The following is a 17,915-nucleotide window of genomic DNA, read 5'->3' as shown; positions in this document are numbered from 1 at the left end:
TGATACTTACCCGCCTCAAATGGCACTGTGAGATGTTCGTATCTGCATGAAAAGTGCTTTGCAGTCCTGCTGAAGCGTGACAGTGACGGACAATGTGAAGTGTTAGATCCAGGCCCCAGCTGAAACTTGGAGAATACCTCCAATAAGCTCCATGGTCCTTATTCGGATCTGTGGAAGCAGTGTCCCCTGGAGTCCAATTCTCCTAATTGCATTAGGATTTCCGAGTGCAGGGCGGCAGGAGCCAGGCCTCTCTCTTCCCTGCAGCACGGAGCTGAGATGTGACACTTGGACTAACCTTCTGTCTGCAGCACCAGTTTGGAGGATGGGAGAGTTACCTCTGTCTTGGAACCCGGTAGCTGTGCAGCCCCCCCGAGACACATGCTCCTCAGCAGCGTGCGCAGCCACCCCTGTTAGTCACCCCACTGTGATCTTTGTTCGTCAGCCCCCTCCAAGGCAGGACCTCCACTCAGCAAAGAGACATGATCCGAGCATCAGGCTGGGAGCCAGGAACTCTAATCCTACACTGACAATGAGCTCCTCCTCGACTGTGGGAAAATCACTCCCCCCCGCCTCAGTTTACCCACGCATGACATGGAGATAATGCTTGCCTACTTCCCAGGCCTTCCTTTCGTCCATGTTAGGCCTGGCTGTGCCAGTCAATGACAGTCCCTAGATGAGATCTTCAACATTCTCAACTCTGTTCTCTTTCTCCTCCCCTGCCCCCACATAACTTTCTCCCATATGAGCCCACACTCCCTCTCCTCCCCAGTCTTGTCACGCCCCCTCCTACAGGCACACAGCCTCCCACTGAGTTCCCTGTCCCCTGGACCTCTCCACCCACCCACTCTGCTCTTTGCCCCGGTAAAGGTCTCCAGCTCTCTTCAGTACACAGAGCAGAGGGGAGGGCTTTTCCCCTTAGCAGCGCCACAGTCCTGTTCAGGCCTCCATAGTCCTGCCGGGGAAAGCAGGGTTGCACACTTTTCTGTTCTTTTTCCTTTCGGAGAACATCGCTGCTGTGCTGAGAAGGGGAAGGTCGGCTGGCAACTGCACCAGCAGAGATGTCCCTGACCCTGCAAAGCCTGTCCCAGGTAAGTTGACCTTCTTCACCTCCCTGAAGTCAGCTCAGTCCCCCAAGGATTTTGCAGGCTGAAGCTGTTGCAGCCAACTCTGCTCGCTCACTGGATCCAGGCAGGAAGAGCCACATGACTCCTCTAAGAGGTCATCTGCAGTCCCTTGAGCCTCTTCAGGTTCTAGGGCGGGCAGACCTACAAGTGCTTACCCAGCAATATCTTTGCTCCAGCCATGAGGTTGGCAGTGTCCCTCCTGGTCACCCTGCAGGGCAGAGCATGGCTGTTTGTAACACCTACTGGGTGTGATTCACCGGCCCATGTAGTGGCACTTGGACCATTTACAAAGCGAAAGACTGAGGCTGCTCCACAGCCTAAGCCAAGAAGTTGGCTTTTAGCTCAAGCTGCAGAGGCTCCTGTGCGAAGCTCCAGTGGTCCCATGTTCAAGTCTGCCTGTCAGTGTTTACACACGCACGTGACATATTTCACATCTGAGATCCCTAAGGGAGGTGGTGAGGTTTGCAGTCTGGCATGGCAATGGGGAAGAGAGAGAAATTGCTATAAACATCCTCCTGTGCAGGGGGTTTCTCATTGCTAGAAAGCCTGCGTTCCCCAGACAAGAACAGTTGTGTAGGGACCCCCGGGCTGGGATTTTAGTCCCCGGCTCTGCCACAAACTCCCCTGCATGACCTCAGCCCATCGTTCTTCAGCTCCCCACCTGTCCAATGGGGCTAACAACGCTCCCTTCTGCCCTTTGTCTATCGCAACGCCAAATCTTCAGCGCAGGACGCTCTCATCCTTTGTTGTAGCACAGAGAAGCCCCGAGCACAAGCAAAGGAGCCTGATTCAACAAATGCTTTCGAATGGTGTCTCTGAGCCCCTTCGGGCCAGATCATTATGCACCAAAACACCTTTAACAACCCAGTTCCGAATGAGCCCTGGGACAGAATACCCTGACAACACAGCCCATCGTTACAGGGCAGCACTACCTGGGAATCCCAGCTCCAGAGCCCACCAAGGATGTGCACACAGGCACTTTGCTATTGGCTGTCTGAGCTGGCACGTTCCTTGATGGGCGACAGGGAGACAAACGCCTGCATTTCTCCCCACGCTGACTACAGGTGGGGAGCTTTCCCTGCACTTCACAGCAGGCGGGGCGCCCTGTCGGAGAACTGGCCACCGGCAATTGTTCTGAGCTCAGGTTTTGTATTGGGTGGCACTTTATGCTGCTTCTGTAAATCCAGAGAGGATCAGCCATGGAGAGAAGGGGCTGGGCTGCATCTGGCTGATTGTCCAGCTCTGCACACCAGCATTCACCGGGGAGTTTTCCAACCCTTTCCAATCAGAGGGGAGGCTTTGGCTCCATCCATAGGTTTCTCCTCACAGAGAAGCTAAAACATTAGCCCGGGACTCCAGAGAGGTGAAGTCTATGCCAGGCTCTACTGCTGGGTAATCTCAAGTGCCTTTCTGTGCCTCAGTTTCCCCATCTGCAGTAGGTGGCTAATGAGACTGACCTTCTTTGCTAAAAAGCTCTAGATTGTATCAAAAGCTGCCCCCCACTGAAGACAATGCTGGTGGGAGGTGCAGTACAGACAGGGCCAGGCAGCTGATATTGTCTATACTATGGGGAAGATCAACCTGCTCAGGGTCAATCTTCTGGAGCTCAGTTTCAAGCGTTCGGTAGAGATGGGTGAAATCAAATGATCAGGGGTCGACAGTCGACCTCTGTATTCTGCCACATCACCAGGAGTAAGGGAGATCAAAGGGAGAAACTCTCTCATCAACTTCTCTCTGTCTGGACCGCCAGGTAAGTCAACCACAGATAAGTCAATTCTAGTTACACAATTGCTTATCTGCAATTGACTTTTCTGCCTAGTATAGACCCAGCCTGAGATCTACACCTAAACCTCATCCAGGCACAGCTCTGGCAACCAGGGTGAGTGAAAACCCTAACACCGTCCGACGTGAGGAGGGATCATGGCACTACCCTGTGTGGTCTGGAGATGGCATGACTCACCCACAGTCACCCAGAAGTCTGTGTCTGAGGTGGCACATAGGCAGGGCCCTGTATGGTGTCCAGCCCATTAGATCTCACTTCCTTCCATCACCATGGTACCCACTGTCCTCCCCCTTTCTCAGAGCCCTTGGAGCCTTTTGATGGTCTCCGGTTCAGGCCCCATGTTCCTCCAGTCCTGGGACGTTGACTGCTCCTCTCTCAGAAGCCACCTCCCAAGGGGAAGGCCCCAGCTGCCATGGGATGGATGAGAAATTCACTCTTCAGCTGCTTCCCCCTCCCCACTGACAAATGCTGATGCTGTAGAGGCTCCATTCCCACCCAGCCTGAAGGGAGAATTCGTTCTCCTTGCACATCCTGTTCTGGACACGCACCTCCCTCCGTAGTACATCACCAACTACCTCTACCTGGACCTGGAGGCTCCATCCTCTCCTGGGCCTGGAGCAGATGTTCTCTCTCCACCTTCTTCCAGTTCGGGCCTCCCATCCCCAGGTCCTTCTGTCCTATGGCAACTGTCGGCCCTTCCTCCCCAGGGAGGGAGGCTGGATTGTCTGCATCTGCCACGGCTTCGGGATTTCCCATGCCGACTCAGATTAATGGTCGCAGCTGGCCTGAATGTAACTCCAGTCTACAGTGGCAATCGTTTTCAGGAGCTAAACTCCAGGTGTCTGACCGGATGGGGAAAGCAGATGGGGGTTGGGGTGGGACGGAAAGGGTTTCAAGTTTGCAGGTGTGATTAGGAAGTTTCCATGGACTCGGGCCTGGATGGACAGACCCTTTTCCAAGAGCTCACCTGAGGTGTAGGCTCCAGGCCAGAGCCCTGTTCCCAAGACCGGGCCCAGTGCTCTACCCACATCATCCCTCCACCCTGCATCTTGCACCTGCCGCGCGGTAGGTTCCTTTCCCACAATGCACCTGGATCCCAGGCAGGTGAGGGCGCCCCCTGTTGGCACTTGTAAAATGTTCCTATCCTCTCTCCCAATACGGTAAGCGTCACGCGAAGCCCCCGCCCATTCCCTCCAGTCCCGGTGAGATTTTTGGTGCCAGAGGAGATTCCAGAACTAGCCGTACAGAACAGAACGCTTTCCTGCCCGGCCGATGCCTCTCCCTCCCAGCGTCTCTCTCGCACGCACTCAGCAGAGCGGCAAGCGCTGATCTCTTGTGACAGCTGCTCCCAGGGCTGGCTGTGGTTGAGATCATCATCAGGGCAGTGTGTGTGGGAAGGAGGGGGTGTAATATTTAAAAGCTCCACAGCACCGCTCCCCAGGAGTCCTGCTGCCTGGCACTCAGGGACTGGAGTCCAGCACAGGTAAGTGATCAACAGTTAACCCCATCCCCACGGCCCGGAGAGGAAATCGCTTCCAGTGGGGGAAGGGTAGGCTGGGTTCTCAGACCTGGCCCAGTCTGAAGGGGAACTCAGGTAGGGATTCCCATCCCCAAATGCGGCGGGGAGACACGTGCTCCCCTCACCCCATCCCGGGAAAAGCCATTAGCTGCAGCGCGGGAACAAATGCCAGCGCTGGGGATGGCGACGAAGGATCTAAGGGAAAACTGACTGCACGGCTCTAATCCTGGCCTAAAGATGGAGCACTCCGCTGCCGGGCTGGGGGTGCAGGTTGCAGCAGACGGGGATTGAGGAGGGCAGGCTGGTTCCCAGTGATTTCCACAGGCTGAAGAACACGCCTTTGCGGCTGTTAATCAGGGTGCAGACTGTTCTCTGCTACCCCGGATCCTGAACACCTGTCCTGATCCTCAGCTCTGCCCATCATCCTTCTACAGCCCGAGGCAGCTAAGGCCCTGCCAGGACACAACTGACATCCACCCGTCAGCCTCCTGGGAGCTATGATCATCCGCCTCCGGCACTTGACCCCGGGATACTTCCGCCTGCTCCAGGTACACCCCTCCCCCTGACTTGGGTCCTTGGGGTGCTCCAGCCAGTCCATGATCCTTCACTGATACCTGTTTCCCCAGTTCCTCATTGATTCACCTGTCTTCCTGTATCCATCTCCCAGTCCTGAGCCCTCTTGCCCAGCGAGCGGAGCCACCCCCAGGCCTGGGGCGCTCTGGGAATTGTGGCTGTGAGGCAGTCAACCCCTTTGCTTCCCTCCTCCTGTCTGTCGTGGGGTTTTAGACACAAAGCTGGGAGTGCTGAAGTCCTCCCTGTACAGGACCAGGACCTGGCTCTTCCGTAGCCCCGTCCATACCCTGTGCTGGGAAGCCCGGGAGCCTCTTCTGGGGGAGAGGGAGGCAGCCAATTGCCACTGTTAGGGGAGCAGAAATTTTAATCGAGGAAGTTGGAGCAACTCGTCCTCTTCTAGCCAGAGGCTGGGGTGTGGTTGCGTCCATGCAGAACAGCCAGGATGCGATGGGCCCTCGCCCACTAACTGCCTCCACTTCCCTGACGGAGCTCATGGGGCTGACTTGAGCCTGGTGTGATGTGACCTCTGGGTCCTCGGAGTTTCCCACATCCCAGACCTGCCCCCAGCTCTGGGAACTGTGCTTCCACATACGGGGCCCTCAGCTTTGCCTCAGCCGCCCAGAGCCAGTCGACATCACAGCCCAGCACTGACAGATCTAAATTCTAGAGGCTCATGTCTCCCCCCGGCGACTGGGCTGCCCTGCCCTGCCCCGCCCCTGCCTCATCAGCTCATCCTAAGCCAGGTCTGGCAACGTGCTGCACCCATGTATGCCAGGCATGCTCTGTGCCGCCTGAGCAGTGGTGCCCCACACAGGACACCACGTGCAGCACATGCCCCTGCAGCTCTGATCACGCCACATCACGCCAGAAAGGAAACTGCTCGCTGCCCTCGCTAAGGTCTGTGATAAGCCGATTCCTTCTCCTTCAGTTCATCCCATGCACACAGCCCTAGGCAGACAAGCTGGCACGGTCACTGTCCTGCCCTGGCTAATCACAGCTCCGCTGAGAGACTAACCCTCAGGGCACCTCAAGAAATGTGGGCAAGCGGGAAGACCAGGGACTAGGAGTCAAAATTCCTGGGCTCCATCCCCATTTCTGCCAGTGACTGACTGTATGAGGCAGTGACAGCCACTCTCACGGCTATGGATGCAGCCGGCAGCTCACAGCAACCGAGCTTTCCACTTCCAGGAAGCGATGCTTCTGACGGCGACACAGCGGGATGCATCAGGAGCTGCTCAGAGTTCTACCTGCACCTGCTACAGCGGGTACATTGGGCTGGGTGGCAAGCCCTGCCCTGGAAGATAACCTCCTGAGGTCCAGCCCTACGATTCTATGATTGCAGGAGAAGGCAGGTGTCAGATTACTCGCCTCAGGCTAGGTGCTCTGTTGTGCTCACAGGAGCTGAATGGAGGGGCCCTGGCCTAAAGGATTCCATGTAAGGAGCCAGGCTGATTCTTTCCACAAGTCAGCGTTTCAAAGGCAGGATGCCGCCTTCCCCACAGGCAGTGTTCTGGCTTCCCTGGCCTCCCTGCCGAGCAGCTGGGTATTGCTCCTATCATCCCAGTTTGGAAGGGGTCAGAACCGCTCGTGGGAAAACAGGCGACGGCTTTGTCTCTCTGTTCTCCACTTTGCCACCTAGGACGCTGCATCGCATTGGTTTTTCGGCTGTCAAGACGCGCAGGCTGCATTTCAGACCCAGACTCTCTTCTCAGGGCAAGGGGGGCCCTGCACTCCCCATCCCAATGAGAACACCACTGAGCACTGACCCTTCCCATTACCCCTAAGTCAGAGAGACCAGGCTCTGCTGTTAATTCAGGGCACAGTCACTAACAATGGTTCCATCCCAAAGGGCATTGACCTCTTGGTACATTCAGCGACAGGGTTCACTCTGCTGGAGTGTAGCAAGTTGAAGAATTTACTGACAGCCTCTTACTCAGAAGTGACAGCAACTGAGCTCGCATGCTTAGCCCAGTCACGCAGAGCTGTGCACGAACACTGAGGTTTTTGAGGTGGCTCCCAGTTGACACACCTGGGTACGAGCCAGGAGTGGTCAGCTGGGGTTTTTCCATTACCTGCGCTCCAGAGGCATCCCCTATGACAGGCCCTAGCAAAAGGATATAACAAGTCATTTCTAATTGCCACTGATGACTGGAGACAGACTCCTGCCATCACCAGGAATATGGGGTCTCTTCACATTCACAGCACACTGGGACTGACGGGATACGGGCTTCCCTGGATCATCTCAGTGCTGGAGGGACAAGATCCTCTCCCCTCGGCCTGTGTCCCCCCGGCCTAGTCTGCCTCAGGGGGTTCTAAAAAGCTGCCTTTTCTCCTCTCGCAGATGCAGCTGGCTGAGGGGCTGGAGGCTGACCCTAAAGACCGTCTGGTGAATCACTTGTCTCTCTTCCTGGCCATCATGGGGCTAAGCCTGTCCTATTACAGTGTACGCCAAATGACCGGCCCTGTTAAAACCCCATCAGAGCAGTGAGGCTCAGCCGCAGGGATGGAGTGCTCCAGAGCTAAGGAGATTCCAGCAGCACTGTGGTGGTGGAGACCAACTCTTGAACTCTGGGGTCCACTCTGTGGCATATGGGACATCCACTAGGTACAAACAGCATCATGCTTCAGTCCTGTTCTCTCCTACTGTAGTCAGCTACAGCCTTCTTCCTTGGTCTGTCGTGGAGGGCAGGCCTGGGCTTCCCTCGCAACTGCTCTCCTGGATCCATGTTAAAAGCATAGCAAGAACATCTCCCAACGTAGCTTTGTGCTGGCTTGCAAGGGATCACTTGGCGCTCTCTGGCCTGACTCGCTTTTCCTGGCCTCTCACTCCCTGTTGCTCTGCAGGGACCTTGGGTAGGCGGGTGAAGCAAACCCACCTGCCTCGCCCCCTCCAGAGCATCCTGTGGCGTTTCGCCAATTTGGGATCATGGGTTTTAATTGTAAAGTCCTATCCCAGCAGCTGTCCACACGTAACCTTCCACTACGTGTATCAGAGCTGCTCAATGAGCTGCCCCCTCCCTGCCACTCTATCAGAGTTCATGGCAGAAGGGTGGGGAACCTCCTTCCACAGGGTGGGCTGGATTCAAACCAGTGGGATGACACTGACTTTACACTGAAGTGAGATCCACCTCAGAGCCAGGGGGAGACAGAAGGTAAGACCCCTTCCCACAGATTGGACAGACATGTAAGGTAGGATCAGCCGGCAGTGATGCTGAAAGGCACCCTCCTGGGCCAGAGATAGGAGTTCACCTGGGCTGCTTACTAGTTACCCTGGCTTATGAGACTACTGAGAAGAGGTTCCCAGACAGCGATTTCCACCTCACTGGTTGCACTTGTGTATCCCTTGTTAAACCAATGCGATGGGGTATGACAAGCGGAATGCGTTGCATTGATAGCCTGCGAGACAGAATCTTACACATGGCTGGCTGATTCCTTTTACCATCATCTCCTCCTGCCGCCCAGCTCAGCCCAGGCAGTAGCGGCGCATCACAGGATAGCAAAACAAACTGGAACGAGGTCATTGCTGATGGCTGTTACATAACCGCATGCACAATGAAATGGCAGGGAGCTATATCATGCTTTTAAACTACGGATTAGAAAGGGGGATTTTCAAGCAGTCCAGACTTCACAATGTTAACTAATTGATTGCACAAGGGCACTTTCCTGGAGAGAATAGGACATGTCCCTCCAACCTGCCCCCCGAGAGAGACGTACTTCACCTTCTCGGACAGCACCAGGCTAATCTTCAAACCCTACTGCTTCTCTAAAATGTTTTATGGCCGCAGCCTGCCTGCTAGATTGCAGCTGCTAATAGTGAAGACTAGGGATTAATACCAGATATTTCTACATTCTGATAACCTCCGCCTCCCTTAGACCTTGGAGGCAAGGCAGGAATTGTGGAAATCATTTGGTTCGTGTCAAATAAAGCCCTTTATATTAAGTGGCCTGCCTTGTCTTACTTTTTTGCCCCAGCTCCATGTGGTCAATGGAATATACACTGGCAGCTGCTAAAAACACTACACATGCCTGAGGGGGCGGGGGCAGGAAAAGCAGGTTCCCCACCCTTCCAAAGGAGGACAGAAGATATTTAATTTCCACTGGTGCATTGCAGCAGCCGGTGTCAGCTGAATTTGCTTTTCAGAGGCTTACAACAGCCAATGGCGTCCTCCACATTCCACAGTGCAGAGCCAGAGGCTATCCTATCATGGGTGATGTGTCTTCTAGAAAGCAACTCACTGGTGTTGGGGCTCAGTAAGAATGCAGCACAGAGGCTCAAGGCAAGTACCCAACTACACTACAGCAGGATGTTGACATGTGCCAGGCCAGAGCTCGCAGAGTAAGAGCAGAAGCACCGGACATGTGTTATTACTCCACATCTGGTGGAACAGGGCTGAATGTGTCACTTCTCCTATTCGTAAAGTGGGTCAGGGCTGAGTCTACCTATGCTCTGTATGAGCAATATGTCCCTCCTCTTAGGCATTTGATCTCACTGAAAACAACTCTCTGGTTGGAAGGAGATTTTTCACAATCAACAGACTGTCAGTGGGTTTTAAGCAGTTTCATATGCAATTTGGAACCAGCCCATACAAGGTAAGACGTTGGGATCGGCTGGGTTGGTGCAATCTTTCAGCAGACTCCTCTTGATAGAAGGGAGGGAGCTTAATCAATAAGTCAGCCTCAAATATCTGAGAAGTTAACTACATGCATGAAGAGGGTAGAAAGGAAATTGTCTGAAATGTTAAGAACATTTGCCAAAGGAAATATCTCAAGAATAAACAGAGTGCACATTTGGCAATGACTAAACTGGAATCTGCTTGGACCTGTTTTCTAAACGCCTCACAAACAATGACAGGATTCCTCAACTGCCTAAAATCAGACAGAATGCAAGATCAAATTAGTGGAATTAGCCCCAGTCCAGGTAACTAGATGGTGAAAGGGCTGCTTTTGCTAATGATTTGGCTCAGCTCATTTTCCAAACTGAGTTCTCATACTCTGCCTGGATCAAACTGGCAAGGAACATTGACGTGATGTAGTGGAGTGTCTGAGGGTTTTATTCCCCTTGTAGTCCACACGTGTTTAGTAACCTGAGGTGGGTGCCTCAGTTTCCCTAGGCAAGGCATCAGGGCATTGTAGAAATGGGAGGTTCAGTGTAATGACTTCACACCCATAGACAATGGGGCTCCAGGTTCTTTGTAGCCAATGCAGGCAAGTAACACCTTTCTTCCCAGGGAACAGAAGAAAGGCAGGAGGCGGGGCTTGGACAGTTTGAACTGGAACTGGGCTGATGGGTGGGGCACTCGTGTGTGGCTGCAGAGGGAGGAAGGCGACCCAGGCCCCAGCTCAGGGACCCCCTCTCCCCAGAATGGATTATACTCACTGCTACTGTTTCTGTGCTGACCAGTCTGATCTGCACTGTGTCCCTGGAGACTAATGACCCTTCTGTTCTCCCTGCTGAATAAGTCACATTTGACACCAATTCCATGACATTTTTGCAGCTCATTTGGCAGCATGTATTAAAATAGTTTGAGGGATGAATACAGAAGTCACACTCTGAGCTGTGCCCACTGCTTAAAACACCAAAGAGAAAAGACTGCAACACTGAGGTCAATATCGCAGCAGGACATCCTTGGATCTCTGGCTGTAGTGAATGTCCACAGTGCCAATGAGAACATAATGCACAATCTCTTCCAAGGCAAAAGGCTTCTAAGGTTTCAACCGGTCAACTACTCCTTGCTGAAGAATCAATGAGAACAGCTGAGCTAGTTTTTATGTCTGGTCACAGGGGGAGCGTGTTTACAGCCTTGCTGAACTCAGAAAAGAAGCTGCCATAAAGCAGGGCTTTAGTTAAGCTGCTCTCTAAGAGATCAGACAACAGTCTCTGGACTGCCTCATTTAGCCACATTGTTCCATCTCAAGCGGTTGAGTCTGTACGTCTATCTTCTTTGGAGGAATGTAGGAGCCCATCCCAGCTGCTCTCTCTGCTTCCTCCTGGGTATAAGGCTCCTCACTCAGCTGCTTCAGTCTAACAGAGAAAGAAGAAACCCAAGAAAAGCACATGGGTTGTGATGTTTAATGTTCTCCCTGTAACCTGAGCACTAGCGCAAACCCAAACCTGTTAAAGCCACGCTTGACATTGCTCGGGTGTACCCAGACTAAATCTCAGGTGCTCAAATTTCAGAGCAGGACTGAAAAGCAGCAGCAGCACCAGAGCTATCATTGCTCCACCACCTGTTCTGTGACTAAACTGGACGAACAAACCTTTTGGCCTGAAGACCACACTGGCTACAGAAATTCTATGAAGGATGGGGTAGGGAAGGCTAGTGGATTCTGTGCCTCTCAAAACAGCCAGGTGTGGCTCAATCCCTGCCCCCTGACTGCCCTCATGACCTATGCCCCCCCCAGACTTCCATCCCCTATCCAGCAACCCCACTCCCCACTCATGCCATCTGTGTCATTGGAGCTGGCACTGCAGTGACCTCGCCACCAGGTGCTGGGAGAAGGTAAGCTGCGGGGCAGGGGGAGAGGAGGGGGGCCAGGACCTAGCTGGCCCTGCATGCCACATTGCCTAGAAGTTGGCTGGCTTCTGCCAATGAGGCTGTTTGGACCCTGCTCCCCAGTGGAAGCTGGGGTGGGGGCAGACTGAAGGGTCTGGTGGGCTGGATGTGGTCTGGGGATTGTAGTCTGCCCCCCTCTGGACATGATGGATGCTTTCAGTCACCAGCAGAATTAAATTAACTTTAGCTGTCTCAAGGAGACACAAAAACTGGTAGAGTCAGGAGAAGAGGTGTAATTTTTGAAAAGAGTAGAGGATTTCTTATTCGTAAGAACCCTAAATCAGAAGTTCTCTTTCAGACTAATAGGTTTCTAAGAAAAATACACCCTCGTAACAGAATTTACATTACCTTCTTTTGTGAACTTTAGATTTGAAATGCTCCTTCATGCTATTCAAATCTACAAAGTATCTCCTGTTGGGAGAAAAGAAAAGTTCAGGCAGTAGAAAACAATCCTACCCTTTCCATTCAAGAATCCAGTCAAGAATGAAACAGGAGGCTTTGGCGACTGCAGCCACATCTACAGCTTTTAGCAAGAAGGCTGTGTCAACACCTGCAGGGCATTAGGAACACTGCTTACTGGCACTTTTGCTGACAAAATAGTTGCACCCCTCAACAAGCAAGTTTTGCTTTCTCTGCTGGAGAGCACTTGCCATGGTAAAACTTTGCTGTTAACGGGGGCTTTGGGAAGAGCTAAGCGCACCTGAACAACAAAAGATTTGTGGATTAAGCACAAGTGTAGACATACCCTCAGATTGGAGAGCACTGAATGTGTAAGACACCAAATGTCATTACTAACCAAACATTGTTTCTACAAAGAAGTGGGGAAGGTCTATATACGATGTTAATATTCTGCCTCAAGTCAGTCCCTAAAGAAAGGTGTCCACATCACCCATATGTATGACAGGTACAAACAGAAGGTCTAGGATCAATTGTGTTTTAATACAACTCTAAGCCCTAAAAAGTCCCTTCAGAGCAAGGCTGTGGCACAGTGGCCTCAGAAAATTGTGAGCGACTCACAGCTTATCTGTTGTGGAGGACAGAAAACATCACTCCATGAACCCTAACCTCTCCCATGAAGGGAAAACAGATCAGAATCTTTCACCAGCAGAAAATTCAGACACTCCATCCCATAAAGCTCTCAGCCACAACGTGTGGACAACAGGCACATGGGAGCTCAGAATACTTCAGATTTTCCCTATAGATCTCAGCCCTGCTCAGATGAGCAGAAATGGGGCAATACTGCTCTCTAGCGATTGCAGCCCATGGAGTGCCAGTACTTTGCAGCTACTGCTCAGGTTGCAGCTGCACATGGACCCCGGTTCAGCAGTTTTTGGGGTGGGCTTTTTTTTATTTTGTGCTCCAGGAGAGAGCACGAAGGCAGTCTCCCACTACCACAAATTATGCAGGTGAGCGCCCCACATCTGGGGAAATCACAGGGGTCAGCACACCCGCAGTGCAACGGATAAGCCTGGGGAAAAAAAAACCACCCGCTCAGGAGTTCACGGACTGCCTGGGGCCGTCGCTCGACAAACGGGGCGGGAAGGCAGACTCGCTCGGGAGCCTCCCGCCCACCACCCCAGGGACTGAGACCCCGACTTCGGTTGGGGGAGGCTGGGAACGCTCCCCTCACGCACCGCCGCCCGCGGGCTGCCGGGGCCCACTGTAGGGGGTGCATCGCAGCCGGGATCCCCTGGCCCGCGCTCGGGGGCAGGGTGCGGGCTCACGATCCCGGGCGGTGGCAGGAGCCGAAGGGCTCGGAAGGGGGGGGTGTCCTTGTCCCCCGAGGGGCCCCTTACCCGCCCCACCCCCCGCTCTCACGCACGCGCAGTGCAGGCAGTAGTGCTGCGCGTTGCCGGGCAGGTCGGGGTCCGGCTCCTGGTGCAGCAGCCTGGCCGCGTTGTCCGGCCGCAGGTCGCCGTGGATCTGGTCCAGGTCCCGGCGCCGCCGCTTCGCTTTCCACTGGCGGGCCAGGGAGTGCGCCTTGTGCGAGCCCGTCCGACGGGAGCTCCGCGGCGCCATGGCGAGGCTGGGGCACGAGACGGGCAGAGAAACGGAACCACCTGTTCTTCCTTACTTCCGCTTCCGGCCGGCGCCGGCTCGTGACATCATCAATGAGCGACCGCCTCCTGCCGAGCGCATGCGGGAAGCAGAGCGCAGAGCAGCCAGGGGCGGGGCAAGGCTGGGCCACGCCCCCTTGGCTCCCTGCAATGCTCCCCTCTCCCCTATCAAAATCTGAAGTGGCTCCCGTGGTTCACCCACCTGCATGTGAAGTGTCCACACTTGCCCCTGTGTGCCCTGGAGAAGCCTCCCCTGATTGGCTGATTTGCCCTTGCTGCCAACCAGCTATGGGTGCTCTGGGCCCTGCCCCAGCTTCCCCTTTCCTACTGCTGTGCAGGCTCCCTGCCGACGGGGAGTGGGCAAAGGGGGCAGTTGCCCCAGGAACTGGCAATTCAAAAGGGCCTGGTGATCCTGACCAGAGCCCAGGGCCCTTTAAATCCTCGCTGGAACACCACGTACTCCGTGCAGCTCTGAGGGCAGACTAGGTGGCGTGGGGGGCCGGCTGCCTTGGCCCACGTCTTCGGTCCAAAGGCCCTGCCCTTTCCAGGAGCATGGAGCTAGCCACTTGCCCAAGGGCCTGCAGAGACTGTGCGCCTGTGTCAAGGGGAGAATCCTGTGCTGTGCCTACTGCTCTCCCTCCCTGCACCCCTTCTCCCTGCGTGCGTGAGGGGTTGAACTGCAGGAGGTGGAAAGGTGTATCCAGGTTGTCCCACCTCCAGCGCTTCTGACATCTAATGGTGCTGTGTTTAGAAAAGGAAAGCTGATACCAAAAACAATCCGTTCCAAGCAGAGTGGACAGAGGCATACAGCATTTTTTTGCTGCAACCTGCAAAGGGTCGACCAGACTGTTTTAGTTTATGCAGAGACAGTGGCCGTTGATAAATGTGGAGACCTCAAGCAGCACTACGAAATGAAACGTGGATTTTGACTACAGGTATCCACTGGGCTTCCATTTAAGATCAGACAAGATTGCTTCATTAAAGGATACATGTTTTCAGGGCAGAAATGTTATTTCTAAGTTTGCTGGAGGTCAGGAAAAGACACCTGAAGCTTCAGTGAAGTGGGTGTGGGTAACAGTAAAATATAGGCGACCTTTTTACAGATGTCTCAGAGGGGGAGCCAAGTTAGTCTGTAGCTTCACAAATATCAAGCAGTCAATAGCACCTTAGAGACTAACAAGTGACTGGAGAAGTGGCTCTTACCCACGAAAGGTCATGACCCAATACATTTGTTAGTCTTTAAGGTGCTACATGACTGCTTGTAATTTTTCAGCTGTGGATGTTAATAAGCAGTCAGTGTATGGTTACCACCCCTGCAATGCTTTTTGCAGAGAAGAAAGACATTGTTGACACATTCAGATTACTGCAACTCTTAGACACAACAGCTTTTAGGCGCACTCAGATGGTGGCACAAAACATTTTCGAGCAGTTGTGTGAGAAACTGAAAATGGGAAATTTTCCATGGCAGTGCAGGAATCTTGTAATATAGGGCTCACAGGGCAGGTAGCACCATATAGCCATTGCTTTTTTTTATGCAGAGAAAGTTGTATAGGATTTGTTGTCCCTTATATGGCACACCCATCTCATGGCAGGTGATTTGCTTTACTCTGTTAAAACTGTTTTGTCTAATAAAGGTCTGAATCTGTGACTGAGCTGGTCTACACTTGCCCCCAGCTTCAAAGGGGGCATGTTAATCAGGGCAACGAGAGATTACGGGTGTTGGTTTAACGGCCAGATCCCTCCCGCTGCCTGGCCAGTCGTTAAACGAATGAAATTTAGTTCTACTGTTCCAGCAGCGCCAGGGCAGGGAGCCACAGAGGAGTCAGCCATTGTAATGGCATTTTCTCGCAGAACCCTTATTTTCACTTCGCAGAACCACAGGGTACCATGAAACATCATTTGGGAAACAACAAGAAGTCCTGTGGCACCTTATAGATTAGCAGATATTTTGGAGCGTAAGCTTTTGTGGGCAAAGACCCACTTCATCCAAAATATCTGTTAGTCTATAAGGTGCCACAGAACTTCTTGTTATTTTTGAAGATACAGACTAACAAGGCTACCTCTCTGATACATTTGGGAAACACTGGTCTATGGTACTGTGTGACCAGCGGCTCAGCTTTGGATGTACCATCACCACAGTGTTAGCTTGAGTTTGCTACGCTTGCATTAGCTCTGACCTCAGGGGTGATTTAATAGCAGCCTTCAACTTCCTGAAGGGGAGCTCTAAAGAGGATAGTGAGAAACTGTTCTCAGTGGTGTCGGATAGCAGAACAAGGAGCAATGGTCTGAAGTTGAAGAGGGAGAGGTGTAGGTTGGATAGTATCAAAAACTACTTCCCCAGGAGGGTGGTGAAGCACTGGAATGGGTTACCTAGACAGGTGGTGGATTCTCCATCCCTTGAGGTTTTTACGTCCTGGCTTGACAACGTCCTGGCTGGGATGACTTATTTGGGGTTGATCTTGCTTGAAGCAGGGGGCTGGACTAGATGACGTTCTGAAGCCCCTTCCAGCCCTAGGATTCTATGATTCTAAAACAACTTGCAACCCACACAACGTGATGGTAGGAGTAGCACAGCTCAGCTGTCTCCCCCTGTGCATCACTAGCTGAAGCATTAACCCACCAGCACTGACGTCCAGCTAGCTAGAGTTGAAAGTGCCAACGAACTTCAGCTAGAGACTGTGTGTGTGGGAACAGGAGTCAGGCCGGGCAACCCTTAAGCTAACACTGCAGTGGTCTCCTTTGAAGGATATACCTGAACTGCACCCGGCCACCTGCCACTGCTCTTGAGTCTCCCCTGATGCAAGGCTGACCATGGAGGAACCCTGCCTGCTGCGGTACAGGAATACTTCTTTCCAGGTATACTGGTGCTGCAGTCAGAGGTTTGATTACACGAGTGGTGGGCAACCTGCAGCTCAGCTGGGTTCTCTAGGTGTGCCCCATGAGACATTTTATTCACCGCTGCCCAGGCGCGGAGCTGCCAGATTCTTCTGGTTTCCATCCACGAAGTTTTTCAAAGGTGTTCCGCATAAAAAGATACGTGTTGGAGTTCCATGGTCTCAAACGGGTTAAGAGACCCGGCCCTGTGACAGTGAAAGGTGTGCCCGGGGGTGCAGTTCAAAGTAGTATTTCTCCCTTGTACTGAATGTTTTTGAAAGCCTGAAGAGAAAACCATGGACAAGCTAAGTACGCTTAGTGTGTCTAACTTTGGATTTCCATTACAATGAAATTGGAAGCGGGTTTTTGTGATATGGCAGCTTAACGGGCCGTGGCTGGGTGTTGTCTGACGTGTTTAAGAAGTTTGGCAGGAAATAACAGACCTAGAAATGCAATTGGGGGCCGTGTTCCTTGTAAGCTGACTGCTGGGGCTAATGCCCAGAAGAGATTCAGGCGTCCACGGCTAGTTTTGTCTTTTTCTTGGCAGGGCGCATCTGCGTGTGTCTTGGTGCACATAACAAAATTTATTCCACCCATGGAAGGGTAAAATAGAGGGAACCCTGGCTGTGGGTTTTGATTTGCTTAGGTAAGAGCATTTGACTGGGATGTGTAAAATCTCCTGCAGCATCTGGGGCCCAACTGTTGCAACTTTCTACTTTTGCCTCCCCAGAAGAATCTGATACTGACTAGAAAAGCAGCCCCCCGCCTGTTCTGCCCTCTCTGCCCAAGCAGAGTAGGGGCCAAAAGGTAAATGCCACAGACAGTGAAAGGGTTTTAACCCAAGGGTGACCTTTGGAACAGCAAAGCTGCCACTTTGGGGGAGGTCATTGCTGCCCTGAGCTGGGGGGTTCTCAGCATAACTAAACTCCACTGGAAGTGTGTCTTGCTGGCATGAAGTGTAGCTAACATGGCATCGTTCATTTGGGATACACCTGTCAATCTGCTCACTCCCTGCAATCACATTACCTCTCTTCTTACACGTCAATAATACGTCCAGCTGCGTAACAACGGCAGACAGTTCGCTAAACACAGTGCAGCTCAGCTGGGGTGGCAGAACAAAAAACATCTCCCTCCCATACCTCAGGGGCTTGCCACTCTAGAACATCACAGGCCTTCTGCCCCCTTCATCTCGGCCGGCAGGCAGGAAGCCCACCCCCCTGACAGGCAGCAGCCACTCCTCTCCAGCTTTGAGTTCTCTGCTCTTTGCAATCTGCACAGACCCAGCTCCTTTCTGTCACTGAACGGAAACTAAATTCTGAATGAGAAGAGACAGGTCTGCAGGGCCAGCGACTCCTCAGGAATAATTTAGCTGCTGGATGCTATTTTCAGCTGGTTGCCGAGATACTGGGTCCAGGTGCCCATTCTCAGAGG

The 17,915-nt window shown here is 52.9% G+C and overlaps 1 protein-coding gene across 1 annotated transcript; it reads right to left on the bottom strand.

The window, feature by feature from the left end:
- Positions 1–10,495: 10,495 nt before the first annotated feature.
- Positions 10,496–13,630, bottom strand: ZNF593 (zinc finger protein 593). Its single transcript, XM_074976368.1, has 3 exons — positions 13,376–13,630; positions 11,902–11,964; positions 10,496–11,021 (listed from the first exon to the last, which is right to left on the bottom strand). Exons 1-3 carry the CDS (start codon positions 13,570–13,572, stop codon positions 10,892–10,894), a joined length of 390 nt encoding a protein of 129 aa, XP_074832469.1. The 5' UTR covers positions 13,573–13,630; the 3' UTR covers positions 10,496–10,891.
- Between the last annotated feature and the right edge of the window lie 4,285 nt (positions 13,631–17,915).

This window comes from Carettochelys insculpta, chromosome 24 (genome assembly GCF_033958435.1).
Source record: "Carettochelys insculpta isolate YL-2023 chromosome 24, ASM3395843v1, whole genome shotgun sequence".
Taxonomy (NCBI): Eukaryota; Metazoa; Chordata; order Testudines; family Carettochelyidae; genus Carettochelys; species Carettochelys insculpta.
The sequence above is the reverse complement of the archived record's forward strand: the minus strand, read 5'-3'. Positions and strand labels throughout refer to the sequence as shown.